Source organism: Macaca fascicularis, chromosome 11 (assembly GCF_037993035.2).
Source record: "Macaca fascicularis isolate 582-1 chromosome 11, T2T-MFA8v1.1".
Taxonomy (NCBI): Eukaryota; Metazoa; Chordata; class Mammalia; order Primates; family Cercopithecidae; genus Macaca; species Macaca fascicularis.
This window is the reverse complement of record NC_088385.1, coordinates 120,148,256-120,169,341: the sequence shown is the minus strand read 5'-3', so window position 1 is coordinate 120,169,341 and position 21,086 is coordinate 120,148,256. Positions and strand designations below refer to the sequence as shown.

General features: G+C 49.2%; 1 protein-coding gene across 5 annotated transcripts in view; it reads right to left on the bottom strand.

Annotated features, from left to right (window-relative positions):
* The window catches only part of TPCN1 (two pore segment channel 1), a 75,811-nt gene extending 55,038 nt beyond the window's left edge, over positions 1-20,773 (bottom strand). For 4 of the 5 annotated variants that reach the window (XR_012420700.1, XR_012420699.1, XM_074007959.1 and 1 more), the window contains exons 1-2: positions 20,620-20,773; positions 15,224-15,460 (exon numbers count right to left, since the gene is read on the bottom strand). Coding sequence is in view for 2 of the 5 variants with exons in the window: in XM_005572324.5 (XP_005572381.1) it covers positions 15,224-15,335 (112 nt within the window). In the remaining 3 variants the exon portion in view is untranslated. Of the gene's footprint in view, positions 1-15,223; positions 15,461-17,568; positions 17,683-20,619 lie in introns of all 5 variants that reach the window. The other variant, XM_065524849.2, reaches the window with a different exon arrangement.
* Positions 20,774-21,086: the final 313 nt, after the last annotated feature.

Genomic DNA, 21,086 nt, shown 5'->3' with positions numbered 1-21,086 from the left:
AAACGCCACTGTTTACCCAGTGAAGAGTACAGCACCTGTGCGAACATCTGTTCCATATTCACTTGGAAGCATCTGAAATGCTAATTGTGAAACATCCAGGGACAGGGAAGGGAGCCGGAGAAGAGTAAATGGAGATTAAAGGCATTTTTCACTGTGCACTGGTGCTCTCTGGTTCCCCTGCAAGAGGTCAGCAGAAAGCCAGTGCTCAGAAGAACAAGTCTGGCTTGAGACTCAAGCTGCATGAAGGTCACTGATGTGTCAGCTGATGGCATCCACTCAGCACAGATCAAAGGTCCGCTCTAGCCCTTAACCAGGAACACCTGCAGGCTGGCTGGCCCCAGCTTCCATGAACACTGGCCGCGCCCCAGCACCTGGATCTGCTGCTGCTGCAGGCAGCTTTGCTCAGAAGAAGAGCAACAAGGGGTGAGGCGACCGTGAGGCACGGGCATCTTGGGGAAGTGACAGCTGGGGGATGGCTACATCCCACAGAGAGCTTGATGGCCTAGGCCTGCCACTTCTCCAGGGCCCCAAATTCCTATGCAGTCAGTGGCCAGGCACTGCTTTTAGCCTTCCCTTCCTTTTGCTTCAGTTTACCTTTCTGTTGGTGGGGAAGACAGCCCCAAAGAAGCATTGTGAATAAAGGAAAATACAATGGAAATCAAGAAGCCACCCTAAAGAATGAGCAGGAGTGGCCGGGGCAGTGGCTCACGCCTGTAATCCCAGCACTTTGGGAGGCTGAGGTGGGCGGATCACCTGAGGTCAGAAGTTCAAGACCAGCCTGGCCAACATGGTGAAACCCCATCTCTACAAAAATTAGCCGGGCATGATGGCAGATGCCTGTAATCCCAGCTACTTGGGAGGCTGAGGCAGTAGAATTGCTTGAACCTGGGAAGCCGAGGTTGCAGTGAGCCAAAATTGTGCCTCTGCACTCCAGCCTGGGCGAGAGTGAGATTCTGTCTCCAAAAAAAAAAAAAAAAAAAAGAATGAGCAGGAGATAGAGCTGCTTGATTTTTAATTAATTCTCCTTGCAACACAACAGGAATGGTAGTCAAGGAAGTTAACTACCATCCCTCAACTGCTACAATACTTAAGAATATGCAAACTACCAACTCACATCCCTTAAGAGGAACCACAAGAACGTAAGAACGGAGGAAAGGTTCACATCCTCAGTGCAGAAAGTCCTTCAATAGTCTCATGGGCTGAGACTCTGACTATAGACATTCATATACTGATTTGACAGATGAAGAAATTGCAACTTAGGAAAAAACAAGCTTAGCTCCTCATTCAAGGATGTTCAGCTATCAAGAGATGATGCCAGAAATTCAACCCCATCCTTTGCAGTTGACTGAGTGACACTCAGAAAATGTTGAACTGTTGTAGACACCAGCAGGTACCATCACTCCTCAGCAGACACACATTCATCACAGTCTAAGAATCTCCCGAGCCACTTCCATTCCCAGACTTCCGTGTCTCCATACACTCTGGACAGTGTCTGGTCTCCAAGAGGAAATAGAGAAAAACAACATGCAACAAAATCAAATGGGCCAACTAGGCTGGAGGCTGAGTCGACTTTAGCACTCATAAAATCTGTGCCCTGTTGAAGCTACCAGACTGGCTCCAGGCTGTGCAGTAAAAACTGCAATTCCAAACAACCAGGCAGGCCAGCCAAGTGTGAACAGCCGAGCCCGCAAGAAGACAGGCCCCTTGAGAGTCACAGAGAGAAGACATCACGCTTGTCGACGACCACCCACAAGTGAAAGGCAGCGCAGCCGGCAGCTTGGAGCAGATCCAAGCCATTAGCCAGCACTGAGCACAGGTTGCTCTGCCCAAGCTGGTTTTCAGCAAGTGCTGAAAGAATTAGGAAAAAAATAATAAAATCCCAATCTAACAAAAAGAGAGATAAAAAAGAGAGACGGGCAGTCTACAAATGGTAGGGAGGCGACAGGGAAGCTCAGATGGAAGGAAGGTGGGGATTGAGCACCCGGGGCTAATATGGCTATTACAGGACATGTGTGGGCTCCTGGGGAGTTCAAAGCTGGAAGCAGAGACCTAAACATCCAAAAAGTAGGCTGTTCCTAGGGGCGGCAATGCCATGCCCTGCTGGGCTACTTCTGATCTGATCACATGTGAATGAATCTCCTTGTCACCCCGCAATGGCTCCAGGGGCTGGTTTAGCTGTGACAGTCACCTGGGACCCTGGATGTTTTTGGAAACCAGTGACTCACTCCCAGATACGCAACTTCTATTATGTCTATTATTGTGCCCAGAGTATGTGTAGAAGAGACATGGTCCCTGCCTTTGCAAAACTTGTATTACCAGAAAGAGGCACAGCTGTGTAAAACATCAGCACCTAAAACAACAGCCATTAACACCCAGGCATTACACCAGGTTAGGCCTCTACCTTCCTGCCCTGCCCTGCCTAGTCATCTCAAACAGGCATCAGCGAGACACAAGAAAGAAACTCATAAACCAGGTAAGCGATAACTGGGGGGACCAGGATTCCCAAAACCCTGCTTGATGCTGGATAAACAGACTGGCTATGATTCACACTATGAAAGGATTATTTGCCAAACCTAGCCCTCCCATCTATATTTTATTTTGAAATATATATGTATATATGTATTTCTAGAGATAGAGTCTTACTCTGTTGCCCAGGCTGGGGTGCAGTAGTGTGATCATGGCTCACTGCAGCCTCAGACTCCTGGGCTCAAGCAATCCTCATGCCTCAGCCTCTCAAGCAGCTGAGACTACAGGTGTGCACCACCACACCTGGCTAATTTTTTTAATTCTTTGTAGAGATGGGGTCTCACTATGTTGTCCAAGCTGGTCTCAGATTCCTGGCCTCAAGAGATCCTCTTGCCTTGGTCTCCCAAAGTGCTAGGATTACAGGGTGAACCACTCGCCTGGCTCCCACTCATATTTTAAATTACCTAATTCATCAAAACTCCATTTTCTCACAATCTATCATGGCACAAAGCAAACTCTGATTCAATCATCAAATCAACTACATCCCAGTGTTGGGGAGCGAGTGGGTCTCTGTGCGGTGAAGAGCAGAGAATGAGGTGTAAATAGCATACATGGAGAAGGAGAGGCTGTGGAAATACAACCACTAGTCTCAAGGGTTAGGGAAGGCTCTAAAGGCCTTCAGCTAAAGAAAACAGGAAGGGCCAGGCGTGGTGGCGCTCGCCTGTAATCTCAGCACTTTGGGAGGCTGAGGCAGGTGGATAGCAAGAGATAGCACGAATGGCTCTGGGGAAGACTTGGTCATTTAAGGTAGCAAAAAAGGACACTCTAATATACAGCTACTAGATTGCCGCCAGGCAGGGGCCACACCCACGTGGCACTCACAGGACATATCTGCAAGTCTAGATATCTGCAAGTCTTCCAAATGCCACTGAAGTAGGAAGCCACCAAAACTAGGAGGTTCCCCGAACCCCTAAATCATGTTTTTTAAGGGAAAAAAAGTGGCACTGCTGCTGGAGTAATATGATGCTCTCTGCTTGCTTCTACAGCTAAAATATGTGGGCAAAGAGATCAGAATATTTTTAATAATTTGTCATCCAAATACCCAAGCTGTATTCCAAGATGCCAATTCCTCAATACCAGAAGTGTGGCTATGAGGATAGGTTTCTCCACTAAGTGGGAAAGGCAGAACACCGGGCTTTATCGTGAAGGAGGATGATAAAATAAGAGGTAGGCTGCCTGTCTGAACAGACTAAGAACTTCCTGATCAACCTGAGATGGGTTGTTCAGGAGAATGTGTCAGTGTACTGGAACAAAGCAGGAACTTATCTGCCGGAAACAGCCACACCTTTTTTATTCAGGAGAGTGGCCCTGGAACTTCAATGTACTTTCTGATCCTAAGAGCTGGGTGTGGTGGGATTAGGAAGGGCAAAGTGGAAGACGTGTGACAGGGCTGGGCACAGTCAAACATCTTCCTCCCATTGGCCCTGCTTTTCTTTCACTAGTTGCTTCCTCCGTGCCCAATACTGCTGGGATGTTTCTCATCAAAGAGCACCCTCCTGGGCCGGGCGCCAGGCCAGGTGAGCTGTCCAGATGCTTCCTGAGTGCATTTTAAGAAGTAAGGACTGGCCAGGCATGGTGGCTCACACCTATAATCCCAGCACCTTGGGAGGCCGAGGCGGGCAGATCACTTGAGGTCAGGAGTTTGAGACCAGCCTGGCCAATGTGGTGAAACCCTGTCTCTACTAAAAAATACAAAAAAATTAACAGGGTGTAGTGGTGCACACCTGTAATCCCAGCTACTGGGGAGGTTGGGGCACTAGAATTGCTTCAACCCGGGAGGCGGAGGTTGCCGTGAGCCGAGACTGTGCCACTGCACTGCAGCCTGGGCGACAAAGCAAGACTCTGACTCAAGAAAAAACAAAAAAAGAAGTAGGAACTGAGCTGAGCTTCCAGGACCTGGGGAAGTTCAGTGACTGGTCAGGGAGACAGACACAGAGAGAAAAATGCCAAATCTGGCTCCTACTACTGCAGAACAGCCTGGCAGTTTCCTCTCCATCCACCTCTCAATCTCCAGGGGGAAAAGTAACCCCTATTCAGGGCTGACCCACCCCAGGGTTGCTAAGCTCAGGGTGTATCAAAGCGGCTAGAGACAGCATCCTGAGGGGGCAAGATGTCAGTAGGATGATGCTCTGTCATCAGGTACTTTCTGGCCCAAACACATTTAGCAGCTCCCATGCCCAACTCAACCAGGTCCAAACTTCTGCCATCGGCATTTTAGGCACTCCATAAAACGGATATGCCTGCTCTGACCCCTGACCCTAATTATAATGGCTGACATCCACCCAATGCTTATTCTGGTATAAGCCAGGCACTGTGCTAGTTGTGTGAGGCATGCTATCTTGTATAAACCTTAGAGCAGTCTTAAAAGGTAACACTAATATTAGTGTCATTTTACAGATGAGGAAATCGAAGCTTAGAGAGGTTACATCATCTGCCCAAAGTCCCAGCAGGAGAAGGCAGGACTGGACTCAAACTCAGTGGGTCTGACCCCAGAGTTCGTGTAAAAACACCCCAAATCCAATCTGCCCCCAGCATGCTAATCTCTGGCCCTGTCCAGGGTGAGAGTCTCAGAAGAGTTCCTACTTATTTTTTATTTTTTATTTTTTTTGGTGAGACAAGGTCTTGCTCTGTCACCAGGCAGGCTGGAGTGCAGTGGCAATCTTGACTCACTGCAACCCCCTCCTTACTTCAGCCTATGCCATTTCCCCTCCCTGGGATGTTCAGTCCCTCTCCCCAGCACCCCAAACTCCCACCTCTTCCTAAGTCACACCTGTCCATAGTTGATCTTCTGCTACTCCCCTGGCTGAGCTGCGTGGTCTCCAGCCAAAGGGCTGTACCGTCAGAAGTCAACCAGGGGCTACAAACTCAAATGCCTACAGGCACCAGGCAGGTAACAAACATGGGGGCTTGGGCATGCAGACTCAGATGTCAAGCTGTATCTGCATAGCAACTATTTGGTTACGCTGCCTCTTAAAACACTGTTCAGGCAAAAACACAACGGGTACCCCGTGTCCCTGGGCCACCTCCACACTGCCTGGTCTTGCCATCATTGCCAACTGCTCTTGGCAGGGCAGTATGAATGAATTTTCAGACACTTTCTTGAAAAACAATGGTCATTCCCCTGCTTAAAGTGCCCTGGGGCTTTTCCTCCACCCCAGGATGAAGGTCCAGCTCCTCTGCAGTATGGCTCTAGGAGTGCAGGCAAGAAGACCCTCAAGATTTGGATCCAACCTTTCTCCCCAACCCTCTGACTCAGGTGCCACCCACTCCAGCACACGTACACCTTTCCTCCCCTGTTCCTTTCTTCTGGGAGAGTCTTTCACTTCCTGTTTATCTCCTTAGACCCTCAGCACACTCAAGCTTAATGCAATCTCTAAAGCCAATCTGGATGCTACCCCAACCCCTCACCAAGCAGACCCACGCCATCTCCTCCTGCCCCCATCTTCCACCTTCCTGGGAAGCCATGCCCACCTCCCCTAAACCCTTCTAGAGTTATACACCACAAAAGCAGCATGTTCTATACTCATCTCACTGCCAACCAGACCAAGCTGTAACTACATTTGACGCACTTCTTCTAACTTTCAGGGCAGCTGTTCTAAGTCCTAAATGTGCAGCCATTTTAATAACTCGACTTAGTTTTTCAGTTGACAAGGAAGTGACAATTTAGAGAAAAAAGAAGATTAGCTATTAAACCACTGTTTTTTTCCTTTTTTTTTTTAAACCATTACTTTTTAAAAAAACTTTTAATGCTCACGTGAATCTTTATTACACATCTCAAAGTCAAACCTAACAACCACCAAAAAAGGTGATAGCCGGCTGGGTGCGGTGGCTCACACCTGTAATCCCAGCACTTTGGGAGGCCGAGGCGGGTGGATCACAAAGTCAGGAGATCGAGACCATCCTGGCTAACACAGTGAAACCCCATCTCTACTAAAAATACAAAAAAATTAGCAGGGCATGGTAATTTTTCACCACGGGCAGGCGCCTGTAGTCCCAGCTACTCGGGAGGCTGAAGCAGGAGAATGGCGTGAACCCGGGAGATGGAGCTTGCAGTGAGCCAAGATTGCACTGCTGCACTCCAGCCTGGGTGACAGAGAGAGACTCTCTCAAAAAAAAAAAAAAAAAAGGTCACAGCCCGAATCAAATCACTTTTAAAAAAAGGTAGGGGTCCAAAATGGCGTAGGATGAAGATAAGAAGGAAGAATGTAGAATGAGCACTCCCTAGACGCATGTGAACTGTAACAAAGAAGGAAAGAATCACCAGGAAAGAATGATGCAGGGTTTCCTGGGAGACGCGCCCACCTGCCCTGGCTTCAAATCTCCCTTTGCCTGGCCTGGCTTGACACCTCCACCCTCCAGCCCCAGCTTTGATTCCAAAGTCAAATGAAATCTGGTCTTTCTTTGGGTAAAGCATTTAGTGGCAAAGAGGAGACTGCCTGACCTGTTCTGATTCCCACTGGAAGCCACTGGAAGAGGAAGATAACCTCAGGGGCCATGGAGAGTTTGTTGGTTGGTTTTGTACTCTTTTCCTTAATTTGAAGTAGTCTTCTCTGAACAGAAAACAGAGGGTGAATCGGTATGTTCTATGTCAGAGAGAGCAGGGGCAGCCTACTGACCAGATTTCACTCAGCTGGCTACTTTGAAGACATATATGAATTGGTTGCCACTATTTACGAATCAAAAGACTTTTGATTAAAAATATAGGTTCTAATTTCTTTTGAAAAACTGGCAAATGTGCTAGCAATCAGCCTGTGATCCTATACGACAGCGATTAGCCAGAGTAAGTCACAGTGTCCCTTCAGAGAGTGCACACTGTCCCCAGCATGCCCATGGCCCGGCAGGCCACGTGGTGGCCCAGCCCTCAGATTTTATGCTACGACCTTATACCTCCTCTGAGTCACAGCCTCGTGACTGGGGTAGGGAAAGAACTGCACTTTTTACAAGGAGATAAATATCTCCAACAAAAAGTAAACAAGGCGTAAGGGGTATCCGGTACAAAAGGCAACACAAGCACCAGTGGCTCCAATTTGGATATCTGGCTCAGTCCAGGGACTTCTACTAGGCAGGTCCGGATATGGGGTCACCTGCCACTGGGAGTCAACAACCTCAAGGGGTCACTGCCCTCAGCAAGCCCACCTGGCCTTGGAAGTTTACCTTCATGCCCCACTCCAAACTCCTCCTCCTCATCCTTCCTCTCCCAGGCCCAAATCTTGACTCCTGAGAACTCCCATTTTCCGCCCAAATTTTCTTGTTCTAACCACCATGATGGAAAAAGCAGCCAAATGTCTCTATGCAGAGGAAGAATCGGGGAAAGGCGTGCATTGGGGAAAAGCCTAGTTTCCGCAGATGGTGAGAGCGTGGCTGTCCTCTGTGGTGTGGTGTTCACTTCCCCCGTCTCGGGGCTTCTCTGGGATGATCCAACACAGCTTCACAATGAAACACCATCAGTTGTGCTATTTGTACAATATGAAAGGGAGCTCCAGGTATGGAACTCCATTTAAAATAATTGCCTTAGAGGAAATAAAAGTTTAATTTAAAAAAGGGATAAAGATAGAAACCAACTTCCTTTTGGGAAAGAAAGAGATTCAGCCTAAAATGCTACCTCTTCCACAGAGCTCTACCTCACGGGGGGCATATTAGGTAAGAGACTAGTTCTGGAGTCAGTAGACATGGGTTCAAAGGAAGTCAAAGTGGCTTCGTGACCTTGGGTAAGTTTCAACCTCTGAGAGCCTCCGTTTCCTCTTCTCTACGATGATATTGAAAGTAACGGCCTCCCAAATCTGCTGTGAGGGAGGACCAAATGATAGACAGCAGCACAAAAGTGCTTTGGGGCTGGGCGCAGTGGCTCGTCTGTAATCCCAGCACTTTGGGAAGTCGAGGCAGGCAGATCACGAGGTCAGGAAATCGAGACCATCCTGGCTAACACGGTGAAACTCCGTCTCTACCAAAACAAATACAAAAAATTAGCCAGGTGTGGTGGCAGGCACCTATAGTCCCAGCTACTCAGGAGGCTGAGGCAGGAGAATGGCGTGAACCCAGAAAGCGGAGCTTGCAGTGAACCGAGATTTGCGCCACTGCACTACAGCCTGGGAGACAGAGCGAGATTCCATCTCAAAAAAAAAAAGTGCTTTGGATACCGCCTGACACACAGCAAGGGCTCAACACCCATAGGCCATGATTATGACTGCACATACTCTGACCCAGGCACATACCCTCCCCAGGCATACTTGCCTGTGGGGAGAAGGGTGACAGTCAGAGAATGCCTGAACCAGAGGATTCACTCCAGCCAAGGGCAAGACTGGAGACCTGCCCGGGGCTCCTGGAGCAGGAAGGCAGCATGGGGGCTGTTTCAAGACTGATGTCACTCCAGGTTTGTTCCTGGGATACCTTGCTGTCATTTGAAACCTCCCCGCAGAGGGCATTGCAACCAGATGCCCCCAGCGGCACGCTGCGGTGAGCCATCCAAGCCCTCCCATATTCCCTCCCCGATGGGGAAGCTGAGAAGTTCACGGTTCTGGCTCATGAAGCGCTCTCAGAGCAAACGTGAACTCAGCCCTCCCCAAGGCGAGCGGGGAGGAGCGTGGCAGGTGCTCCAGCCTGCACCCAGCTGCCATGACTGCCATTTAGAGCGGCAGCGTCTTGTGTGCGGGGAAAGGGGGACGGGAAGAGACGGCATCTCATGGCAGGGGGCCTAAGGCAACAGACAGGATCCCTCCAATGAAGAAGCGGAGGGCTGAGGAAGTGAAAGCTCCAAGGCTCGGCTGCAAGGTTCCTGCCCAGCATGCTGGATGCTTACTCATTTTAATTGGTGCCACTGCTGGTCTGGTGACACCCAGCGCTCTGCCTTGGCGAGGCCCTGTAAAAGCCAGGGGAATGACTCCAGCGGAGCCAAATGCCCAAGCTCGGTGGGAGCCTGTGAAAATCAAATTGCTGCTTGGTCTCCAGCTGCTACATGGAGGCGTCCCAGCTCGGCAGGGGCCACCTGCTGTGCCAGGAGTGAAGCAAGAAGGATCTGAATCATGGCCTGGGTTCAGGACCTATGCTCATGGAGGATATTCCAAGAAAGCCCAGTCTCTGGCATGATAACGCCTATGACCGGCTGAGCACTGACCATGTGATCACAATGATCTCACTCAATCCCCCGCAACGACTCTACTGGTGGATGCCATCATGGTCACATTCTACAGATGAGCAGGCTGAGGCTTGGAGTAGCTAAGCACTATACTCAGCTCAACCACTCCACCCACAATGGTATCACAAGTGACAAAAGCTGTGCAAGCCCCTTGGGCTTCTTCACTCTTTGGCAAGTATGCTGGGGCCATCTGGTCAGAGGCAGAGCTACAGTACAGATATCAGTGATGGAGTGCATGCCTCGGGGTGGATTATCCTCTGGTGCCAGCCGGTGAGGATCTCTCCCAGCTCCTCCTGGTTACAGCGGCCCTGAGGCCAACAGCTCTGGCCCACCTTGATTGAGCCTGGTGCCAACTCGCCCTGGCTGCATGAAGACCCTGAAAAGGGGACCAGGGTGCAACATGGGGGCCCCTGCCAGGGGGCAGGGATCCTCCACATTGCTGAGGTTGCACTGGGTCTTAGTGAACTCCTGATGGTGTGCCAGGCATTGACGTGAAGGAGGGAGAGGGGAGGCTTTCTGCGCTGTGACCTCGGACCTTAGCTGCAGGACCTGTCACCTGAAAACCATAAACAACCCGGCACCAAAGCAGAGACCGAGCATCCTGCTCAGACCTCAGCCAGCCCCACCGAGCCCAATCCTTCCCTCACTCAGAAAAGGCACATGGTCCAGCCCATCTTAGGCAGTGGCTGGCTTTAAAGGCAGGGAGGAGGCAGAGCTGAGTCTGACCAGAGGTACCCTGGGAAATTCCTTGGACTGCCCACTATGTTCAGACTCGTCCTGATTCCCTGAATATAGTGGGTGAGACCACCGCCTGCCACACGGTGTGGACTGTGGTCTGTCTCTAAACCGCTCTAACAGTGGCCCCACTGACTGTTTTCAAGGTTATTCCTAGTTTCCAGGCTTTAAATACCTCTGCTCATACCTGCCTCCTTTATCAACCTGACACCGTGCTGCCTGTGAGTCATTCATTAGCACTGCAGCAGCCACACTGAGAGCCCAAAGATGTCTGAGTCTTGGATTAAATCCACAATTGCCCATATAAGGAGAAAAACCCAAACCCTCCAATTTCCTACAGGGATAAGGCCCTCACATAGGATTAAAGGTCACAGGCAGCACAACCAGATTCCTCGGCCCCTGCCTCTGAAGAAGGGGTAGGAGTGTGATGGCCTGAACTGTGTCCCCCTCAAATTCATAGGCTGAAGTCCTAACCCCCAGTAGTTCAGAATGTGACTGTGTTTGGAGAAAGGGTCTTTAAAGGTGATTAAGGTAAAACAAGGTCATACGGATGAGCCCTAATTCAATAGGACTGGTATCCTTATCAGAAGAGGACACACAGACTCAGGGACAATCACGTGGGGACACAGCAAGAAGGCAACCATTTGCAAGCCAAGGAAAGAGGCCTCACAAGAAACCAAACCTGCTGACACCTTGGTCTTGGACTTCCAGCCTCCAGACCCATGAGAAATTAGATTTCTCTCATTTAAGCCACCAGTTCATGGTGTTTTGTTAGGGGTGCCCAAGCAGACATGAAGCGTGGAGGTACAGTGCTGAGAAGGTCTCAGCAGCTGCTGGGCCAAAACAAATGCCAGGCTTGATGGTGACTCAGCCTTAGAAAGCTTGCGTCGTTCGGTCACTGCCAACTCCGAGGATGGCCTGCATCTGCATTCTGCCAACTCCTTAGTACTTCAAAGGTTTACAGCAACCAAAGACAAAGGTCAATGATGGCAGCCGCCAGGACACTCAGCTGTGCTGAGAGCAATGGGACTCAAAGCAATGGTGAGAAGAGGCGGCAGGAAGGAGGCTGCCCACCTCTAACTTGGGTCCTCACACTGACTGCCATTCCCATGAGCTGCGAGGCCCCAGAAATCCAAGTACATTGATTCTGACCACGATTTGTTGAGTACCTGCATACTGTGGGCATTGAGCTATGTGATACAAAGATAAATGGTCCAGGTATGGTGGCTCATGCCTGTAATCCCAGCGCTTTGGGAGGCCGAGGCGGGCAGATCACTCGAGGTCAGGAATTTGAGACCAGCCTGGCCAACATGGTGAAACCCTGTCTCTACTGAAAATACAAAAATTAGCTGGGCATGGTGATGCGTGCCTGTAATCCCAGCTGCTGAGGTGGGAGGATCACTTGAACCTGGGAGGTGGAGGTTACAGTCAGCTGAGATGGTGCCACTGCACTCCAGCCTGGGCGACAGAGTGAGACTCCATCTCAAAAAAAAAAAAAAAAAGATGAATGGATTTCAGGGCCTAGTTGGTGATCAGATGGTTAAATGTGTAATTACTCTACCATAATCTACTTGTAATAATGGAAGCCTAATCAAGATACCGAAGCAGAAAAGGGTAGTGAGTAATTAGCTCTGTCAGGAAGGGGAAGTTCAGTGAAGGCGTCAAAGAGACGGTGTTATCAGCAGGATTTTCCAGACAGAACTGGAGGCCACGAGCAAACAAGAGGCTGAGAAAGGGATTCTAGACCGACTTGCCAGCAAGGTGGAGAGGTTTAAGAATGCACAGGGGATTCACCAAACTAAATGCAGAATGATGCTGTGGACTGAGGCAGGAAATGGGACCGGTCAAGCAAGAAGGCACTAGAACAGCAAGGCTTCATCTGCCAGCTGAAGAGCTTGCCCTCCCCAACACCCCCAGAGGGATGGGAAAGTCCCAGGAAGCTTTAAAACAGGGAAACCACCAGGGTGGGCTTGTGTTTTAGATGGACTCCTCAGGGCCGGATGCAGTGGTTCACGCCTATAATCCTAGCACTTTGGGAGGCCAAGGCAGGCAGATCACTTGAGGCCAGGAGTTCAAGACCAGCCTGGCCACCATGGTAAAACCCCCATCTCCACTAAAAATACAAAAAAAATTAGCCAGGCGTGGTGGCTGACGCCTGTAATCCCAGCTACTTGGGAGGCTGAGGCAGGAGAATTGCTTGAACCCGGGAGGCGGAGGTTGTAGTGAGCCGAGATTGTGCCACTGCACTCCAGCCTGGGTAGCAGAGCGAGATTCTGTCTCAAAAAAAGGACTGAAGGACTGCTCCTCAGACAGCAGGGACAGGGGGACACTGGGGTAGAAGGTCAAGGCCAACATCCAAGCACAAAATAGCAAAGGCCTACTATGCTAAGGCAGAGCAGGCTTCCTCTGAAATCTCTTGTTTACTTGCACAGGTCCTACTCTTCTTCCCAGTCAGGCTTGGTGAATTATACCGAGTCATTGAGGTTTTAAAAAACAACCCAGTAAGAAGTTGAGAGAGGAAACTAAGATGCTAATGTGCTGTGCAGGAAACACAATGTCCCTGGACCCCAGCAGTTGGTTATACATTTCTTTATTCCTGAGAAACAAACCAAAGTAAGCCACTAACTTTGCCAAGATAAAAGCAGCCTCGCTAGTGGTCTAGCCAAGGGGAGTCTTATTGTGTCTCTGGCCTATTTCCTATTCATCGATGTTCAAAACCTGATCTTGACATAGGACTGGGTTGCTCTCTTGCCACTTTCATCCCACAGGAAAGCTGGACACCCCACCATCACAACAGGCACGTTGGAGGGACTTAAAAGTGACACTCACGATGACAGCCAGGACTCCCATTTAGAATCTTGAGCCTGGCTATTTCCAGACACAAGTCACACCCTTAGTAGGCCAACCACTCTCCCTCACTAGGAAGCATTCCTCTCTAAAGCTGAAACTGAGCCACAACCACTTTCATCCCTTTCCCCAAAGCACCTTCCACTGTGGTGTAGGAGGAAAGATCAGACAGGCTTTACTGCTTGCTAGCTGTGTGACCTTGGACAAGTTACTTAACCTCTCTGAGCCTGTCTCTTACTTTGCAAAATACAGATAATAATAACAACCCTATATTGGGGTTATATGAGGAGATAATATAAATGCTAAAGGCCTGTATTCACCTTTTATTTTTTTGAGACAGGGTCTTGCTCTGTTGCCCAGGCTGGAATGCAGTGGTGCAGTCATAGCCCACTGCAACCTTGAATTCCTGGGTTCAAGCGATTCTCCCACCTCAGCCTCCTGATTAGCTGGGACTACAGGCATACACCACCATACCCGGCTAAGTTTTTAATTTTTTTGCACAGCCGAGGTCTCGCTATGTTGCCCAGGTTGCTCTTGAACTCAAAATCACTGGGCTCAAGTGATCTTCCTGCCTTGGCCTCCCAAAGTGCTGGGATTAAAGGTGGGAGCCACCACGCCTGGCCTGCGCTCACATTTATTAAGGGTGGTGAAGAAAAAAGGAGAGGGAGGAGCAGCTGAAGAAATAAAGGAAGGAAGAGGAGAAGGGGAAGGAATTCTGGAGTCAGATGATGCTGGGTTCAAATCTCTGCTCAACCATTTCCTGGCTGTATGACTTCAGACAAGTTACTTGACCTTTCTGACCCATAGTTTCCTCCTCTATAAAATAGAGATAATACTGCCTAGCCTTGCAAAGGGATTTCAGAAAGCAAACAGACAGTCTGAAATCGGAACCACTGCTTTCTCATCCCTGAGTGGCACTTGGGGAAGAATCAGGTTTATGTTCGAATCCTCCCGGGCAGCCCAGCTCTGCCACCCTAGATGAGGGTGAACACAGTGAAGCAAAGAGAAGCCTGTTTCTAGGCAGCCAGGGCTCCCCACCACACTCACAACACTGGAAACACTGCTCTCCTTCATCAGTTCCCAGGGGAGGCCACCGAACTCCCTGCAACTCAACGAATTCTCCCTGGACAAAGGAGACAGGAGAGCCTGGCTCGTCTCTCCTTGGCCCCAAACATCTCTGCCTGGCTGGGGAGCACTGGCAGATGGTGGAACATCCATTTGCTAAGCAGACTCTAAAGCACTGTTTCCCAACGTCTTAGGACCCTCCAGAAAAGGCGAGTTATTTTAAGCCTCTCCTGAGCCCAAGGCCTGAGCAACTGAAACAAATGGCTTCGGGATGAGAACCAGAAAGGTTTTCAAGGCCTCTCATTCTGCCAGAAACACATTTAAAATTAAAAAAATTTAAAGCTCCTTGCCGCACTTGGGTTCACTTTGTGCTAGGCTTTGGTTCAGAGGAAGACAAAGCAAAACCCCAAGCCCTCAAATCAATGGATCATGACAAAACACTCGCCCTCTTCCCCGCTGTCCTGGGCAAGGGGGGACTGAGATGGAGCAAAGAGACACGGGCAGTGCTGCTTTCCTGCCAACGGTTTCCGATGGGGACAGACGGAGGCTGGTGTTGAAATCTGTTTCTTTTTTTAACAAGGAACGGGGCAGGGAAGGCAGCCAAAGCAGGTTGGCCTGAGGTCCCCGCCAAGCATCCACAGGCAGGCCAAGGTACCTCAGGTGCAAGGCAGAAAGGTGGAGAAGGGAATGAGAGCATGAAGAAGGGCGGCTAGGCCCCCAGAAACACTGCCAAGCTGAGGGTGTGGAAGGAAAAACCCACAGTCTCCCAGGAGTAGTTTCTGTATCAGAACTTGGGGCTCAAACGTGGGGCCAGGCAACAAGTTACACACCCCAACTATCAGACCACAAAGCGCTTATCACCTCCCAGCCTCTGAAACAGAAAAGCTGGGCTCCCCGCAGCCCACCCCACCATCTTACTTTTACTAGGTAGCTCTTCCTGGCCCAGGCCGTTGGAGGGAGCCAGTGGGGCACTGCCACCCTCGTCCAAGGTCAGGATGAGTGGCACGTCGTCATCCAAACTCACAGCCATGTTCTCTTCTCCTGTGGCCCTCAGGATATGATGTCCAGGGCTTGAAATCGTCTCTGGTTTGAGCTCCCTTTCAAAGCCACTGGGCCAGGGGTGCTGCTCAGAAATTCCTCCATTAGAGGCATCTTCTAGGGTTTGGGAATTAAAAAAACAAAAGATAATTATTAAAATACAGCCATGAGTGATTAATCTATTCTGAAATTAGATAGTGGTGATGGTTGCACAACCTCGTGAATAAAAACCACTCAAGTATACTCTTTAAAATGGTAAATTAGGGTCAGGCACAGTGGCTCACACCTATAATCCCAGCACTTTGGGAGGCCAAGGTGGGTGGATCACTTGAGCCAGGAGTTCAAGACTAGCCTGGCCAACACAGCAAAACCCTGTCTCTACTAAAAATACAGAAAATTAGCTGGGGTTGGTGGTGGGTGCCTGTAATCCCAGGTACTCGGGAAAACTGAGGCATGAGAATTGCTTAAACTCGGGAGGTGGAGGCTGCAGTGAGCAGAGATTGTGCCACTGTACTCCAGCTTAAGTGACAGAGACCCTGTCTCAAAACAAATAATAAAATGGTAAATTATATCTCAATTAAATAAAATGGTAAATTATATCTTAATTTTAAAAAAATAATAAAACGGTAAATTATATCTCAATTAAAAAAAATTGGCCGGTGGGGTGGCTCACATCTGTAACCCCAGCATTTTGGAAGGCTGTGGTGGGAAGATCAATTAAGGCCAGGAATTTGAGACCAGCCTGGGCAATACAGCAAGACCCTGTCTCTATAAAAAAATTAAAAAAAAAAAAAAGCCAGTTGGGTAAGCATACGCACAGAAAAAAATAAAATAAATATTTAAAATACAAAAATAAATAAATAAATAAATAAAATTAGCTGGGCAGATGGCATGCACCTGTAGTCCCAGCTACTCAGGAGGCTCACTTGAACCCAGGAGTTCAAGGCTACAGTGAGCTACAACTGCACCATTGCACTCTGGCTTGGGCAACAGAGCGAGACCCTGTCTCTTAAAAAGTAAAAGAATTAGGCCGGGTGCGGTGGCTGACACCTGTAATCCCAGCACTTTGGGAGGCCAAGGCGGGTGGATCACTTGAGGTTAGGAGTTCGAGACCAGCCTGGTCAACATGGTGAAAATCCATCTCTACTAAAAATACGAAAATTAGCTGGGCGGGGTGGCGCGTGCCTGTAATCCCAGCTACTCAGAAAGCTGAGGCAGGAGAATTACTTGAACCCAGAAGGCGGAGGTTGCAGTGAGCCGAGATCAAGCCACTGTAGTCCAGCCTGGGCGACAGGGTGAGACTCTGTCTCAAAAAAATAAATAAATAAATAAAATAAATTTTAAAAAATAGAATAAAAGAACTATTACAGTATAATAGCCTTAAAATATGGAGGAGGGAACCCTGCAAGAACAAATACTGAAAAGTTAAGGGTAATTCTGTCTGGAGAGTGAGATTAAGGCTAATATGTTCTACCTCCACTTCTCTTTACATTTACTCGTAAGTTTTGTAAAGACTTTAAAGAAAAAAATAGGCTGGGCACAGTAGCTCCCACTTGTAATCCCAGCACTTTGGGAGGTCAAGGTGGGAGAACTGCTTGAGCCTAACAGTTCAAGACCAGCCTGGGCAAGGTAGCAAGACTCCATCTCTACAAAATAAAAAATTTAAATTAGCTGAGCATGATGACATACACCTTTAGGCCTAGCTACTTGGGAGGCTGAGGTGGCAGAAACACTTGAGCCCAGGAGTTGGAGGTTATAGTGAGCTATGATCACACCACTGCAGTCTAGCCTGGGCAACAGAATAAGACCCCGTCTCTAAAAAATAAAATAAAATAAAATAAAATAAAATAAAATAAAATAAAATAAAAGGCCGGGTGCGGTGGCTTACGTCTGTAATCCCAGCACTTTGGGAGGCAGAGACAGGTGGATCACTTGAGGTCAGGAGTTCAAGACCAGCCTGGCCAAAATGGAGAAACCCCGCTTCTACTAAAGATACAAAAATTAGCTGGGTGTGGTGGTATGCACCTATAATCCCAGCTATTCTGTAGGCTGAGGCAGGAGAATCACTTGAACCCGGGAGGCAGGGGTTGCAGTGAGCTGAGATGGTGCCACTGTACTGCAGCTTGGGCGACAGAGTCAGACTCCATCTCAGATAAATAACTAATAAAATAAAATAAAATAAAATGACAAAAAATACAACCATTAAAATAATAGTTAATACTCGCCCGGGCACGGTGGCTCGCGCCTGTAATCCCAGCACTTTCGGAGGCCGAGGCGGGCGGATCACGAGGTCAGGAGATCCAGACCATCCTGGCTAACACGATGAAACCCCGTCTCTACTAAAAATACAAAAAATTAGCCGGGCATAGTGGCGGGCGTCTGTAGTCCCAGCTACAGGACTCAGCTCTAGTCCCAGCTGAGGCAGGAGAATGGCGTTAACCCGGGAGGCGGAGCTTGCAGTGAGCCCAGATCGCCACAGCACTCCAGCGTGGGCAACAGAGCGAGACTCCGTCTCAAAATAATAATAATAATAATAATAATAATAATAATAATAGTTAATACTTAATGAGTGCTTACTATGTATGAGGGACCCTACTAGCACTTCATAAGTAAAAGTTAACTGAAAATTTTTTATAGCCCCATGAGATAGGCAGGCCTATTATCCCCCCATTACAAGATGGGGGTGGTGGGTTCTTCAGGCACAGAGAGATTACGTATCCTGCCCAAGGACCCACAGCTAAAAAAAAGCCAAGCTTTCAACTATGGTGTGACTCCAAACCTGTATTCCTAGCCATTACACTATAATTCCTCGAAGTCTGGGTCATGCATTTAGGCAGCATCTAGCTCCAATCACCAATATGTACTTGCCCATATATACAGATTTAAAACACATCTTTCACTTCAGCTTTACCACGCAGCCTCTCAGGAACAGTTAGAAACATACTTCTAAAATGTGTCATTTTTATATCATTTTTAAATAGGAGTTGTTCTCTTAGATTTAGGTGTCCCAGGAAGGGGAAAACAGTATTTTTTTTTAACTGATGAGTATTTTTTAATACAGTAAAAATGCTCACACTTAACTCTCAATTTAAAACACTCACAGCAGCTGGGTGCAGTGGCTCATGCCTGTAATCCCAGCACCTTGAGAGGCCGAGGCAGGTGGATCACTTGAGGTCAGGAATTCGAGACCAGCCTGGCCAACATGGTAAAGCCTGGTCTCTACTAAAAATATAAAAAATAGCCAGTTGGGGTGGTTCATGCCTGTAATCCCAGCTACTGGGGAGCCTGAGACAGGAGAATCACTTGAACCCAGGAGGCAGAGGTTGCAGTGAGCTGAGATCATGCCACTACACTCCAGCCTGGGCGACAGAGCGAGAATTCATCTCAAAAAATAAATAAAGTAAAAATTTAAAAATAACTAAAGTAAAACACTCCAAGCTAGCCTGTTACAGCTCCTATTTATGCACATTCCTGTTTCCGCTGAGACGGACCAAAAAAACAAAAAAAAAACACTCAGCAGATCTGACTGCAGACCTTTGAACTTGCAAACAGCAGCAAGTTCCTTCCTCAAGCAGTGGGCTCTGGGATCAACCCATTTTGCCTCCTAACTGACCTAGTCAATGGCAACTGAGCGACTGACTTCTTCCTCGAATCACTGGAACAACTCTGAGCAAATCCGCGTGCATCCACAGGGAACGGTACAACTTTTTGAAACAAGGCAGGGAAAGTAAACACCGTTCTGCTTGCCGCTAAGACCGTAGCTCTCTGCCCAGCACACTTCCTGTGAGATTTTTTTTTTAAGTTTCCTCCAGATCTGGGGGTTTATTTTGCTTTTAAATCTCAGCAGTGGAGAGGCAGAAGAGGAAATCCCAGATGAGACACTACTATTTGGCAGTCTTAAGAATTATGGTTGTATTGTCGTTTTGGTTTAACTTTTTACCACAGACATTTTCAAACGTACTCAAAAGTGCAGAGAATATATATGTGGACTTCCTTGTATCCATTACTCAGCTTTGACAATTATCTCCCATATTTACTTTGAAGGCAGGAGAATTTATTAACTCAAAGAGAAGAGGTTTCTTAATGTTACCATTATCATAATGGCTAGTGGTTTCTATGTTTTAACTCACGGCTGTCCAACATTTTGGCTTCCCTGGGCCACGCTGGAAGAACTGTCGCGCGCCACACATAAAATATACTAACATTAATGATGGGCTAAAAAAAAAAAAAAAAAAAGAGGCGGGGGGGCGGTTCATGCATAATTTTCATGATATTTGCCACCACAGATTAAAGTCCTCGCATTCAAACGCTTGGACACGGTTGTTTAACTGTTTAATACATGACTGCTTGCCTGCCTGTATTGTCTTTGCCCATTGGCTTTCAACTGGGGTGATTTTTGCCCCCACGGGGACATCAGGAATGTCTGGAGACATCTTTGTCACAACTTGGGAGTGAGGGGATTGCTGGTGGGTGGAGTCGGGGGATTATGTGGCTCAAAATGTCAATTGAGCTGCTGTTGAAAAATCCTATCTTAGCTAATATCCCCACTTTACGAATGAGGAAATTGAATCTTGGAGTGGTTAACTTGCCTCTTATAAGTTTCAACCCAGGTAGTCTGAATCAGGGAACCTTCCTGCTTAACCATGACCCTATATACACCTACGACTAGAACCAGTACCCTGATTTGAATTCAAACACGTCATTTGTCCAGCGAGACAAAAATGAGGTCCAGAGAGGGGAAGAGACTTGCCCAAGGTCACACAGTGCAGGAGCGGGGCTAGAACCCGGGACTCCTGAGTCCTGGTCCAGTGTTCCCTCCGCGGGCTTTGCTTCTGCCTCTACAGAGGACCCAAATGGCCAGCCCTGGGGAAAGGGCCTAGGGGAAGAGGGCCAGCTGCCATGCCGCTGTCCGCTCGGGCAGCCTGACCCGGGCACGAGACTCCTGCGGGGTCACCTGAGGGCGCCAGGGAGAAGAGCGAGGGAGGGAGCAAGAAGGAGGCAGGAGCGCTGGCTCCAGCTCCGCGTGCTCCCAGCCCCTGGCTGGGCGCCCACGTGAGGGTCGCCCCAAGAAGTCGGGGGCAAGGAGAGAGGGTGCAAAGCCCCGGCCCGGGCTGGACGGAGAGAAGCGCGGCGGAGACTTCCCCGCGCCCTCTCTGGGCCCATTCAGCCCACCTCCCACACCAGAGTGTCGCGCCGCAACCCCTTACTCCGCGCCCTCTGACCCTGATCCCTGCCCTCTCCCTCTGGCCAAGTCCTCGCATCCCTCGGATTCTTACACGCGCCGCCCCAGCAACCCGGACCGCGCGCCGGGGTCCGTACCACGCAGCCCAGCCCGCCGGCGCCGCCGCCAAAACCCCGAGCCCGAAGCTGTTGCAGCCGCCGCAGCCGCCGCCACTTCAGCCACCGCCACCAGGGTAGCTGCGCCAGCTCTCCCATCCGCCGCCTACCGTCCTCTCAACCCCGCTCGCCCCGCCCCATTTCCCCTTCACAGCGTCCTACTGGCTAACTGGGCTACCATGATGAGCTCTGATTGGTCAATTCTCACGTCTTTCCGCAGGTCTCGCCCGCAGCCGAGGCAGTACTCCCTGCCCGCCTCCTTAAGAAGGGGCGGGACGAAGAATCCACGCCCCTTTCTCCTCCCATCTTCCCCGCCTTAATCGTTGAGTCCAACCCAGAGGGAGTCCCAAGTCTTTCCATTGGTGCAAGGTCAAAATGGCGGTGCTTCTGATTGGTCAGACTTCAG